This window comes from Oculina patagonica, chromosome 12 (assembly GCF_052425735.1).
Source record: "Oculina patagonica isolate OP01 chromosome 12, crgOcupat, whole genome shotgun sequence".
NCBI classification, from domain to species: Eukaryota; Metazoa; Cnidaria; class Anthozoa; order Scleractinia; family Oculinidae; genus Oculina; species Oculina patagonica.
This window is the reverse complement of record NC_135769.1, coordinates 6,808,562-6,822,900: the sequence shown is the minus strand read 5'-3', so window position 1 is coordinate 6,822,900 and position 14,339 is coordinate 6,808,562. Positions and strand designations below refer to the sequence as shown.

The 14,339-nt window shown below is 40.8% G+C and overlaps 1 protein-coding gene across 1 annotated transcript in view; it reads right to left on the bottom strand.

The window, feature by feature from the left end:
• Positions 1 to 14,339, bottom strand: part of LOC144631693 (SCO-spondin-like) — a 32,333-nt gene that overhangs the window by 2,925 nt on the left and 15,069 nt on the right. Inside the window, 20 exon segments of the mRNA XM_078490193.1 lie at positions 954 to 1,265; positions 2,096 to 2,392; positions 3,586 to 3,762; positions 4,164 to 4,340; positions 5,022 to 5,198; positions 6,291 to 6,467; positions 6,580 to 6,756; positions 6,901 to 7,077; positions 7,205 to 7,253; positions 7,255 to 7,382; positions 8,021 to 8,197; positions 8,645 to 8,821; positions 9,094 to 9,270; positions 9,679 to 9,855; positions 10,017 to 10,193; positions 10,351 to 10,527; positions 10,847 to 10,988; positions 12,030 to 12,376; positions 13,509 to 13,650; positions 13,771 to 14,123. Of these exon segments, the coding sequence (XP_078346319.1) occupies positions 955 to 1,265; positions 2,096 to 2,392; positions 3,586 to 3,762; positions 4,164 to 4,340; positions 5,022 to 5,198; positions 6,291 to 6,467; positions 6,580 to 6,756; positions 6,901 to 7,077; positions 7,205 to 7,253; positions 7,255 to 7,382; positions 8,021 to 8,197; positions 8,645 to 8,821; positions 9,094 to 9,270; positions 9,679 to 9,855; positions 10,017 to 10,193; positions 10,351 to 10,527; positions 10,847 to 10,988; positions 12,030 to 12,376; positions 13,509 to 13,650; positions 13,771 to 14,123 (3,893 nt within the window). The 3' untranslated portion in view covers position 954.

Genomic DNA, 14,339 nt, shown 5'->3' with positions numbered 1-14,339 from the left:
AATACCTCCAGACTCTAAACTTCGGCTTCTATAGCTTGGAGCGACTAGGAGTATTTTAATTTTTTTTCATCCACAGTTTCTTTTGCTCTAATGACGATTCTCTCTGGCTGATTTGTGATCACGTGACCTTGCATTAATTTAAATGTATCCCGATCGGGATACACGATCGGAATACGTTTTCATCAAATGTATCCCGATCGGCATACATTGACCTGTACGTGATCAATAACCAGAAAAGGCACGTGATCAAAACGTGACCAAGGCCGATGGTGTGATTGTGGTGTGATGTTTTTGAAGTTCATTTCTCGGCGATTCCAGGAAATTTGTCGCCAGTTTTCGAAATTTCGTGAAACACAGTGGAACAGTTTGAGGCCAAAACCGGCGTTTTCTACTTTTCATTCGAAACACGAAGTCAAAACTTTTAGAGCAGAAGGATTCCTGGATAGTAAGTCGCTTCTTTGCATTCTTTTGTACGTATTTAACGATGTATTTTGTTTTATAGAAGAAATAATATAAAGTCGTGCTCAGGTGTGCTGTTGTTAACGCTTATTTGTTCGTTCGTTCGTTCATTCGTTTACACTTAGTGTCTGTTCGTCGAAGGAAACATCGAGACTCAGGGAAATCAAGACTAACTGTTTACCTCGGGGCCAGATTACCCGCCCTCAATTCGATACTAGTCCACAGAAGTTACTTTGAAGCATTATGTTAGTTTCCACTAACAATTTGCTGGAATCCATTCTTCCTGGGTGGGGAGAGGCAGTGAAAATTAAGATGCAAGGAGCAAAAATAAAGGAAATAGCCAAGAACACAACCAATGATCTTAATCAGGGCTCGAACCCCGAACTAGCCATATCCCACACTACATAATAGTTTCCCCATTTTTTGTTTCAAATACAAGGGTTCTCTGGCATGGCTGCATCAGTTAGATGAATGACATCAATTTGTTCACGAACCTCATGCCAAATTGTAAACAAATACATCTCCGTTTTTGTCTTGTCCTGAACCATGCCCGGTATTCGTGTTAAAATCACACAGCTTGGACTCCCCATATTTGTCGTAAGTTCTCTCAGCTTCGTCTCCCGACCAGCAACTCTTATCGTCTGCCCCAAACGTCTTGTAGCCAAACGCTTCAGCTTTTCCCTTGCAGTGGTCAAAAATTGCATCGGGTCCCGTTACACTGCTCACATTGTTGTCAAATAATTCTGGCAAAGCGAAATCGTCTTTAGGGGACACGTTGTTGTAGCAATCAATTGGTTGCCAAACACCTTTAATGGAACGGAAGATAAATGGTTCAGTAAATGTCTTGAAAATTGTCGCTTGTGTCATGTTTGTCAGGATCGTCGCTTGTCCGTTTTGTCTGAATATGTTTAAAAACTTGGAATAACTTTTTGCGTGCGACCACGGGCCCCGTATGGCCATACACCCTATATAGTCCCTATATTGGCTTCAAATCGCAATTCATTTTAGCGCAACGAGTAAGAACTATTATTCGAAAACAGCGATGTCTGGCAATGATAATTTACACGATGAAAGATCAATAAGCTTGCACAATGGTTTAGTAATTTTAAATTTCAATTCCTTGAAAATAACTATCCTGCTCATTCTTGCAACTTGTCGTATGAATTTAGCTAACTCGGCCTATGGCCTCGTCAGCTAAGTAAGTCGATACTCGGCCGATTTCGAAGATAATTGTTCAATGTCACCTCGTCAATTTATTCCACCACACGCTTATGAGATTCCACTACGAAGAGTGTAGCAACCAGTGCGTATTATACTGCTATTGCAAGTAACCTTTCCCTCCTAGCTTTTTGTTTGCCAGAAAAACAAACTTATCATGTTACAAATAGTTACAAGAAAAAAACAAGCGTTTAATGTTATAGTCGCAAGAAAAGTGTAAGAATTAAGTTGGGTGTTTCAACGTTTCAAATATATTATATAAATATATAAAGATATTGATGCTTAAAGCTGCGAAATATCAATCTTTATACTGTAAGTTAATCAGTAGCATAACATTCTGCACTATCTTTTGAAGCCTGGGCGGAGAGAGGCACTGTAAACAACGCAAAGGATATGTACTTTTAATTATATCATTTACCTCCTTTCTTTTGGTAGACGAACATAGTTTCTGATGCCATGAAGCCATAACCAAAACCTTCTCTAGTGTTTCCGCACTTCCCGTTATCAAGTCCGTACCTATCATAAGAACTTGCTGCATTTGGGCCAATCCAGCATTTGCTGTCATCGAGACCGAAAACTGTCACCCCTTGGTCGCTGGCCGCGGTCCTACACTGCTCATATTTCTCTGAAATATCGGCAGAATCCTTTAGCTTTACCAGGATATCGCCCAGAGCTCGTCCTCTATTTTGGTAACATCCCACTGACTTCCAAGTTTCTGTCAGTAAAATAGTATATACTTTTAAAACCTTGTGTCTTTAATTTGAAAAAGGTGATTAATAAAATAACTTTAAGATGTATTTTTCTTATTTTAATTGCACTGCTGTTCAGTTTATTCTAGCAAATATAAAAGCGAAATACTGCAATTGTATCGGAAACCTGTTTTAGATCGCAAACGAAAATAGAGTGGTAAGAATTCCCGACTTTGTAGTCAACACCCTCTAACGGACAGCTCTATGAGACGGACACCTCTTTAAGAGAGGGTCTCAATGGGGTGGTGGCTTTTACGGTTAACGGTTAAAATTTTGGTTGTTTTACGGCTAACGGTTAATTTTTTTCCATTACGGTTAACAGAAGTTTAAAATTAATTTCTATTGTTTTTAAAAGTTAAACATTAATTTCCATTTTTGAAAAACATATTTTTGGTCTTTGGACCATGCTGGGACGATGAAGTGACCTAGTCTGTATTATTTAAAATTACTGACCTTTTTTACGGTTAACATATTTTACGGCTAGCGGTTAAAACGTTCCCATTTTTACGCCTAATGGCCAATTTTTTTGGCCGTTTTACGGCTAACGGGTAACCCCATTAAGACCGTCTTCAGACGGCCACTAGGGGCTTGTCCTTTCCCTGCCATTTTTCAGTCATTTTACTGTAACTACACGCCCTACAAGACGGACACGTCTCTAAAACGGACAGTTGGAGCCGGTCCCGACAGTGTCCGTTTCAGAGAGAGCTGACTGTATGCCGAACTTGGATGTCCAGCTTGGTGTGCTAAATGCTTTCGGAATACAAAACAACTTAGAGTAAGTGACAGAAAGTGAACTATCATGATCAGTGCTGCAGGTGGAAAGGGAGTTTGTAAATGTTTGGGAGATATTATTCTTCAGTGCATTCCATGACTTGTGGGTTACAGATTAAGAAGCTGAATGTACTTTTTTGTCAATGCATTTATAGCCATCATGCGGCGAATTTTGTATCAACTTGAAAAAGGGGTTTGCACGATATGCTGACAAAGACTTCAGTAACACTTCCAGCTTAATACTTTGACAACAAAAGAGATAAAATATTACTCACTGATGATGACGTTGGACTAAAAACAAATACTTAAACACACAAACAAACAAACAAACACAAAACAAGAAATAAATAATATAATCAACAAATAAATGACAAAAGTTTGATCTTACTTGGACAGATCTGATTGTTGCATTCTCTGCTAGTAGAATCAGGTCCCAGTCCGCTGCAATCTTTTCCGCCATTTGCCGGTGGTGGATTGGTACATGTTCTCGTTCGGGTCTGCCTCCCACCCCCACAAGTCTTTGAACACTTGCCGTACAGTCCCCAAATCGAGTAACCACCGTTTACTATAAAACAGTAAACACAACGAATCCATTTAATATGTTCCCGGACTACTACTTCATCATCGGATAGAGTCCAAATTTATGTAACAGCATTTCACTTGTAACAAATGTAGAATATGTAATATTTGATAGGGGTTTTCTCAATAAGTTGTTTTTACGCTACCTTATTCATGGAATAAAAGGGAATTATATACTCTGTTGAGATAGTTATGAAATTTTGATCCGAGTTTAGCAAAGTCGTTTTTATTTGGAACTTGTTACATTCGGTAGTCGCTGCTTTTGAGTCTCGGCAACAACCGTAGAAATTTATTGCTACTTTAGGCGGGGGGCAGGAGGAGGAGGAGGGGGGGGGGGGGGGGAGTACGTCCTTTTGGAACTTTGAAACTAGTGTTGGTCCTCCTTACCTGGACATCCCTGATTGTTACATTCTCTGGTAGCAGTGTCAGGTCCCAGTCCGCTACAGTCTTCTCCTCCGTTTGCCGGCGGTGGATTGGAACATGTTCTCGTTCTCGTCTGCACCCCACCTCCACAACTTTTCGAACACTTATCATATGATCCCCAATCCGAGTAACCACCGTCGACTATCAAAAGCAAATAAAAAATCGAAATGGTATCTCTTAGTTCAATCACCTTTTATATGCATATATTTTTGTCCCTGAATTCCACAACTTTTCGAACACTTATCATATGGACCGCATTCCGAGTAACCACCGTCGACTAACAAAAGCGTGTAAAAAATCGAAATGATGGTATCTCTTAGTTCAATCACTTTTTATATGCATATATTTTTGTCCCTGAATTTCTTGCCATCTTGCGCTAAATATTGTATTTACTTGAAAAGAGATGCTGCACGATAAGCTCTGCACAGCATGAAAATGGAGATTTACAGAAGGTGGCTAAAATCTCCTTAAAGTTGGTTATCCAACTTTAAGCTATCAATTAAATGTTCTTAAAGGCCTTTAAACCCCTAGTTGGCATTTAAGGAACTTTGAGCCAACTTAAAGTTTACATAAAAATTTTAGTCTCTTTAAGCATTTTAAACAGAGTTTAAAGCTGTCTTGGTACATAGCATCCCTGATTAATTTCTACGCCAGCTTTCGTAGGTTTACCCCGGGTAAAGTATGTCGTCTTGTAAAGGCTTTAGTACACTTCTAGCTAGAACTTAGTTCTATGACACAATTATATATTATTTACTGATTGTTTACTAAAAACAAACAAAGCAATGAATAGAAAATAAACAGATGATTAGAGCTTTATCTAACGTTGACATATCTGATTGTTGCATTCTCTGCTAGCAGTATCGGGTCCCAGTCCACTGCAGTCTTTTCCCCCGTTTGCTGGTGGTGGATTGGTACATGTTCTCGTTCGGGTCTGCCTCCCACCCCCACAGGTCTTTGAACATATGCCATATAGTCCCCAAAGCGAGTAACCACCGTTTACTATAAAAACAATAAACATAACGAATCCAATTATGTTGCCGGACAATTACATCACTGAGTACCGAACTGAGTTAAAGGGACAGTTTCACCATGATTTAGTGCTACTAGAAATCGCAATGAAGGTGTCAATCTCGTTCCCAAAGCCTGCGTTCCCCTTGGCCAGCGGCAGGGAAACTCAACGGGGTGCGGGTGCGCAGGAGATTATGATGAAACGAACAAGTTTTCAATCTGATTGGCTATTTTCAACAGCCAATCAGATTCAAATGCCTTTTTGGAGGCTTTTCAGAATAGCCCAGAGGTCCCGATCCCTGGCGCGGACCAGATGGATCGCGGCCTCTGGGGACGAGATTGTGAAGGTGTTTGCTAAAACGTAATGTGCTAGTCATGAAAACTGTTAAAAGGTGGTTTGGCTACGGACGGTATAGTGGCCTTAAACTTTAAAAAGTTTCAAGTTTGATAGTGTTACTGGGACAAAATCTTTTACAAACCACTAATTTTGTTTATTCACAGCTTGGAGAATAAATGTATCCCTTTCTTTTGTTGTTCAAGAGTTATTTTGTTGATCACTGAGTGCACCCTCATAATTCAATCATAGTTTACACAAAAACTTATAAGACTTCTCGTGATACTGTCCCTTTAAGTGTCTTAAGTAATGTATCAAACACGAGAGGCAGTGTTTCATTGGGATTCCCACCGGAGGAGTTGTCGACGCGCAGCGGAGTATTGAACGGGTGTGGATGCGAGACCCTCGGTGTGTCTCTCGACACTACGGAGTACGGAGAAATATCGTAAATCTATGCTAATTAGTCGGGTTTCCCCACCGTCACGGTTATAATTTTCTTTGTTTTAACTTGATGAATTATAATGAGTTGAGAATGATAATTAAAGCATTCCACTTGTGACATATGTAGAATATGCATACGTTAATTACGGTATAATAAGTTAAGATGTATATTTAGATGGAGTTTTGAAATTTTGTCCCCATTTTGGGAGTTCGTTACTTTCGGATATCGTTACTTTTGTGATTCTCTTGCAACCGTGGAAATTAATCACCCTTTTCCACACTTTAAAGCAAAAGTTCTTTCATGTTACCTGGGCATCCCTGAATGTTGCATTCGCTTGAAGAAGAGTTAGATCCCAGTCCGCTGCAGTCCTCTCCTCCGTTTGCCGGTGGTGGATTGGTACATGTTCTAGTACGTGTCTTGACTCCGCCTCCACAAGTCTTTGAACACTTGCCATATGGTCCCCAATCAGAATAACCACCGTTTACTATGAAGGTAATTATAATAAAAGTCAAAAACAAAACTGAAAAGATATCTTTCTATTTCAATTTTTCAATTTGTAGCCCTAACAAACGTGAAATAAGCGCGACTGATTTTACCTGGACATTCCTGAATGTTGCATTCCGTAGTTGAAATGTCGGGTCCCAGTCCGCTGCAGTCTTTTCCTCCGTGTGCTGGCTGTGGGTTAGTACACGTTCTCCGTCGCGTTTTCAGCCCACCACCACAACTTTTTGAACACTTACTATATGAACCCCAATCCGAGTAGCCACCGTCGACTATAAAAAGTGTGTAAAGAAAATCCAAATTGCGATAGGACAGAGATTATTGCAGTCATATAACAAGGAAGGTCTTACATTTATGAAAATAAATGAAACGTTAATCTTAAGAAACGTAAAAATATTCAGTCATGTCCACCTTACCTGGGCATGCCTGTGTGTTGCATTTTCTAGTGGAAGTGTCAGGTCCCAGTCCATTGCAGTCCTCTCCTCCGTTTGCCGGTGGTGGATTGGTACATATTCTCTTTCTCGTTTGTACCCCTCCTCCACAACTTTTTGAACACTCCCCATATGATCCCCAATCCGAGTAACCACCATTTACTATAAACGTAAACGCCAAAAACTATAAAAATGCAAATATCTCTTTCTATTTAATCATCTCGCCATTTTTAAGATTCTAGTTTGTAGCCTAAGCTAAATGTAAAACAGACGCCATTAGCCGCCTAACCTGGACATTCCTGAATGTTGCATTCTCTGGTAGAAGTGTCAGGCCCCAGTCACACTGCAGTCCTCTCCTCCGTTTGCCGGTGGTGGATTGGTACATGTCCTCATTCTCGTCTGCACCCCACCCCCACACGTCTTTGAACACTTGTCGTATGATCCCCAATCCGAGTAACCGCCATTAACTATAAAAATCAGAGGAAAAATTCTTTGTTAAAAGTAAGGACAGTACAGCCCGAAAGGAGGCCGTAAGATAAAATTTGGCTAACACTAATAGCAATGTAGAGGGGATGTGTTGGGATGTTAAATAGATGCGATTGTCCCCCTTACCTGGGCATTCGTTAGTGTTGCAATCTCTTGTAGAAGTGTCGGGTCCTAGTCTGCTGCAGTCTTTTCCTCCATTTGCTGGTGCCGGATTGGTCCGTTCTTTTTCGCGTCTGCCCCCACCCCCACACGTTTTTAACACTTGTCGTATATCCCCTCCGAGTCCACCGTTGACTTCGCCATATTTAAACATCTCTGTTCACTTATCTCCCATTTGTGCAACATCGGTGTTCCTCCACCTGGCATTCATTTTGCATTTCTGGTGGTGTCAGGTCCCAGTCCGCTGCGTCCGCTCCTCCGCCGGTGGTGGGGTCCGTTCTTCTGTCTGCCTCCCCTCCACACTTTTTGCCCCGGTCCCCATCCGGTACTCCGTTAACTCACGTGATTTTATTTATTCATCTCTGGGACGGTACATAGACGAAGCGAGATCTGATTTGTTTGCGCTACCAATACAAAGAGGGTAGCAAGGGACGTAGAATAATGCGACTGTCGATCTTACCTGGGCATTTCTGAATTTTGCAATCTCTTGTAGAAGTGTCAGGTCCAAGTCCACTGCAGTCTTTTCCACCGTGTGCCGGTGGTGGATTGGTACATGTTCTCTGTCGCGTCTGCACCCCACCTCCACAACTTTTCGAACACTTGTCGTATGATCCCCAATCCGAGTAACCACCGTCGACTATAAAGAACGAAGAAAGAAGACGTTCAGCAATGAATCGTTTCTGAAGGCAGTTTTGGGCGATCTTTGTTAAAGTTACTGCTTCCTGAATCAAGAGTTCCTCCCTGCTCATAATCAGATTTCATAACTACAAGTGGCATTATAGTGGCATGTGTGAAAGCAAATACCCCAAACTCTTGTGCCAACTATGCATTTTTAAAGCTGATCAATCATTGACAGCACGTTTCAAAATCTTCATTCTTAAAAGAGAAAGTTAAGTTGCAGAGCCTACTACACACTCTCCGCCCTTCTTTGAAAAGTTGGTTATCTATAAAGGTGTAAAATTCCCTATTCTTATTAAGTGCCAGCAAGAGACGTAAAAGCTTGCATCGAAAATGCTAACTGGAAATTGACGGCAAAAAAGTGTTTGCATTAGATAAGCAAAATACATTTGATTGTTCTTCTTACCTGGACATTCCTGAATGTTGCATTCTCTGCTAGACGTGTCAGGTCCCAGTTCACTGCAGTCCTCTCCACCGTGTGCCGGTGGTGGATTGGTACACGTTCTCTTTCGCGTCTGCAACCCACCCCCACAGGTCTTTGAACACATGCCGTATGATCCCCAACCCGAGAAGCCACCGTTTACTATAAAGAAAGGAAACAAAGAAAATATAAATAAAACGGTAGGTCGCGAAAACGATGTGTACGACTCAAATCGGATAGTTAAAAAAATGGTTGGCTAACCATACCAATCAGTTAAAGGCGATTGTTTTGAGACGTAAAATAGATACAACCAACTACATTACCTGGACATTTGTGAATGTTGCATTCTCTGGTAAATTTGTTAGTTAGCCCTACCAATTAAGGAAAAAGGGAAGAAAAGGGAGTAGAATAGACGATGCAACTGTCCATCTTACCTTGGCATTTCAAAACGTTGCATTCTCTTGAAGAAGTGACAGGTCCCATTTTGCTGCAGTCTTTTCCACCGTGTGTTGGTGGTGGATTGGTACATGTTCTCTGTCGCGTCTGTACCCCACCTCCACAACTTTTCGAACACTTGCCATATGATCCCCAATCCGAGTAACCACCGTCGACTATAAGGAACGAAGAAAGAATACGTTCACCAAGGAATCGTTTCTGAATCTTTGTTTAAGTTACTGCTTCCTGAATTAACAGCTTCTCCCTGTTCAAGAACAGATTTTATAACTACAAGCAAATACCCCAAACTCTGCTGCCAATTATGCATTTTAAGAGCTGATCGATGATTGACAGCACTTCTCAAAATCTTCATTCTTAAAAAAGAAAAGTTAAATTGCAGGGCTAACTAGATGCTGTCATTCCTCTTTTGAAAAGTTGTTTATGTATAACGGTCTAAAGTACGCTCTCCTTTAAAAGTGCCAGCAAGACACAAAAAAGCTTGATTCGTGAAAGCTAACTGGAAATTGACGGCAAAAAAAGTGTTAGCAGTAGATTAACATAATAGATTTGGCTGTCCATCTTACCTGGACATTCCTGAATGTTGCATTCTCTGGTTGAAGTATTAGGTCCCAGTCCACTACAGTCCTCTCCACCGTGTGCCGGTGGTGGATTGGTACACGTCCTCTGTCGTGTCTGAACCCCACCCCCACAAGTCGTTGAACAGATGCCGTATGGTCCCCAACTTGAGTAGCCACCGTTTACTATAAAGAAAGGTAACAAAAAAATATAAATATAACGCTAGGACGCTAAAGCGATGTGTGCGGCTGAAATCGTATAGTTAACAGCCTCGTTAGCTAACCATACCAATCAGTTTTAAAGCGAGTGTTTTGATACGTAAAATAGATGCGACTGTCGATCTTACCTGGACATTTGTGAACGTTACATTCTCTGGTTGATGTGTTAGGTCCCAGTCCGCTGCAGTTCTCTCCACCGTGTGCTGGTGGTGGATTGGTACACGTCCTCTGTCGAGCCTGAACCCCACTCCCACAAGTCTTTGAACACATGCCGTATGGTTCCCAACTTGAGTAGCCACCGTTTACTATTTTGAAAGGTAACAAAAATATAAATTTAACGGTAGGACGCAAAAACAATGTGTGCGGCTCAAATTGGATAGCTTACAAACTCGTTGGACAACATACCAATCAGTTAAAGGCGACTATTTTGAGACGTACAATAGATGCGACCGTCTACATTACCTGGACATTTGTGAACGTTGCATTCTCTGGTTGATGTGTTAGGCCCTAGAGCGCTGCAGTCTGTTCCACCGTATGCCGGTGGTGGACTGGTACATGTTCTCTGTCGCGTCTGTACCCCACCTTCACAACTTTTTGAACACTTGCCATATGATCCCCAATCCGAGTAACCACCGTCGACTGTAAAAATCGGGCGAGGAGAATTCTCATTGGCATCTTTCATTACAATGACAGTAACGGTCTTGGAAAATTATGGGGCGACCTATGCTGAAGTTTTTGTTTCTCGAGATAAGAAGTTAAAACCATAATAATGTATCTACAGTGGGGGTACAGAAGGTAGCTGATATATCGGATTCCCACAAGGCAATCATGTAAAGCAGTTTTTGTAAGTTTAGTTCTTTACTTAAGCTTAATTAACTGATAATTTTTCGTGTTAATGTAGTTTTACGTTTCATGACTTAACATTACATTAAGAAAAGTATTTGAGAATGTTTCTTACTTGCTGCGCATCCGTAAAACTCCACACGCATAGCGATGTAAGCGTGCCAGTCCTCAGGAACAACTCTTATGTACTTTGCGGTAATTGGTGGGATCAGGTCATATCTGACGATGCCATTTTGATCGTTATTGGCTGAAAAAGTCTTAAAAAAGAACGGCAAGTGTTGAGGGAACGGATAACCCACATAATTTATAAGTGCACTGTTGAACTAAATTAGCACGCAGAAATTGCTAAGAACAGGGAAGAAGTGCATAGAGAAATCCAAGGCGTTTTGACTGTTTTAACTTGTGTTTTTTTACTCAACAGTTATTCGGCAAAGGCGGATTATTATATTTTATAATTCAACAAAAGCGCGCACTGGCCGTATATGGTCAAAATGTTAACGCTATCTGTCATCCTCAACAGTTATTCGGCAAAGGCGGATATTATATTTTATAATTCAACAAAAGCGCGCACTGGCCGTATATGGTCAAAATGTTAACGCTATCTGTCATCCGTACATGCAGATATCCTGCGTTATTATTCAACACATGCGCGCGCTGCCCATATATGGTCAAAATGTTAATATTATCTGTCATCCGTACATAACAGATATCCTGCGATATACGTAGGTTGCGAAGATTCGTCCGAAATCTTGTAAAGCGCTGCTTATATACAGTTTTTCTATCTGCAAAATGTGCTTTGTTGACAACTTGTTGAATAATTATCCTGCTCAATCTTGCTGAATATCGTCTGATTTTAGCCAACTCGGCCTACGGCCTCGTTGGCTAAGTTTCAGGCGATATTCCGCGCGATTTCGCAGGATAATTGTTAAATATACGTAGGTTGCGAAGATTCGTCCGAAATCTTGTAAGGCTTTGCGTAATCGCAGCTTTTCTATCTGCAAAATTTGTTGAATGATAAAACGATTATCCTGCTCAATCTGGCGGAATATCGTCTGTTTTTAGCCAACTCGGCCTACGGCCTCGTCGGCTAAGTACCAGGCGATATTCCGCGCGATATCGCAGGATAATTGTTAAATATACAATCGCTATTATCACTTATTATATTATATTCAATCGCTATAATCACTTTTTTTAGTCAGTTTGAATTTCTCCCCAAAAAGTACCCAAATTGCAAGAATTAAACCACGCTGAGTTTGTTACACACCAATTCCAAAAATAAAACTTCTGAAATCTTTTACCTTAGTATACGATTCTGGTTGATATTGCTGGAAGGAAAAACCATCATTACTGTATTGCAGCGTATAACTCTTCACAAAACGAAGCGTATTCCAATAACCCTGTGTGGCAATGCCCGTAAGATGTGTCTTTTTTCCAAAATTGACTTGAAGCCACTGCCTGTGATCATTCTTTGCTGAGAACCAACCACCATAGCGTCCAGAAGCTCCTTCAAAGTTCAGCCTGGCATTTTCAGGTCCATACGCTGCACCTTTCGTGGAAGAGGCCGTTATGGCGGAATTTGGTATTAAGCCACTTTCCATCCCTAGTGGATCCTTGCAGCTTGACACGACATTAGGAATCGGAAAACCTATTTATGAGTGTAACAAATGGTTGCGAATGACATTTCGTTGTGCTTAGAAAAATATAAAAGACAATTCGATATGTTGTGTGATCGGAAAATTCAATAATTAAAGATCTAATTGCAAAATGTTTGGGCGTGCATAGAACGGAAACGCGTTTGAATTGCAACTGTTGAACAAGCGCAATGTAAATAGTGGCCAAAAGGAACGCAAATAACAAGGTTATCATAAAAATATAATCCTGTGTGGCAATGATCGTAACATGTGCCTTTTTCCAAAATTATCTTGAAGCCACTGACTATGATCATTCCTTGCTGGTATCCAACCGCCATAAAGTCCAGGTTCTTCCTTATAGTTCAGCTTGGCATTTTCAGGTCTTTATGCTGGTGACGTTACTTAAAGGGACAGTATCGCCTCGATTTAGTGCTAGTTGAAAACGCAATGAAGGTGTTGGTATTAATTGGTCATCAACTTATAGTGGCCTAAAATTGCTAAAACGTACTGTATTAGCCATAAAAATTTTGAAAAGCCGGTTTGGCTACGGACGGATAGGACAGTATTGGTCTAAAACTTGAAAAAGTCTGGCCGATGTTTTCAAGTTTGATAGTTTTACTTAGAAGAAAATCACTTACAACCATTGATTACATTTATTCACACCGTGGAGAATGAACTTAGGTTTCTCTTTTGTTGTTCAAGGGTTATTTTGTAAATCACGGAGTGCACCCTCATAATTCTATCATTGTTTACACTATAACTTACAAGACTTCTCGGAAAACTGTGAACAACTACAGAAGAGATTGTGCCCTATTCTGGAAGGAGTGATGCCCAACATCGCGAGGATTCTCCTCTCCCCGGACGGGAAATGCCATTTAGAGTGGAAGCCAGTCAACAGTCTATAGACCTATGACAACCACGATAGAAAGAAAGTAAGTCTACCTAACCCCGAGCTAATAATATGCGCCAACTAACGAGTGCGATGACAGATGACGTTCCCTATTGTCGCCCCACTATCGAGCGTGATATGGTTGTTAGGCAAGCTCGTTTCGCACAATCAATCGCACCCACACAAAAATCATATAGTACAGTCTAAGAAAAAACATTCGAGAAACATTCAAAACTGTTACGTTGATAATTTCATACCTGATTTACAACCATAGAAGTCCGCCCTCAGTGATATCCGGCCATAGTAGCCTGTTGGATTGATTCTGATGTAGCGTGCTATTATAGGATTCTCCAGTTTGTGGCTCACAACTGAGAATCGATCAGTGTTCCCATCAAATTCCTCAAATGAAACAAGTAAATGTGGTAATCATAAATTCATTCGTGAGACATTTGCCTAAAACGACACATTATAACGCGAGAAAAAAATTTAGGCACAAACATTAAAATAGATTTTAAGTACCTTGACATAGCCTCCTTCATTATAGTCCCGTAAAAATTTTCCGTCATAGCTGTACGTCACACGATATTTTGTCACCCACTGTTGAGCGTCATCTCTTCCTTGAGTGGAAATTATCGTCACTTTAAAAAAACGTCCAAAATCAACCTGAAACCAACTGTTATCGCGCAAATTGCCATCTGACCAGGCTCCATAACGTCCAGAAATACGCTTAAAATGAAGTCTTCCATTTCCTGGCATATACCAAGTTGTACCTGGAGATACCATACTTGAAGCCGTTATTGAAGAGTCCGGTATGGCATAATTTTCCAATCCTAATCTTTCCTGACAAACAGGGGGTTGCCGGGTGGCAAAACCTGGAATAGAAATTGGCCATTTCACTTGTCATTTGAGTGCTTAGAGCCAAACTATTGTATTTGGATTACTGTAGGATTATCCACTCGATCGCTTGAATGGTCTTAAATTACATCAACCTTATCGCTCTCGTTTTTAAGCAACGAAAAAAAGGGCGTTGATTATATATTAAATAACAATTGGTTCATGCTTTAGCGTGCACTATCAAGTTATGATGC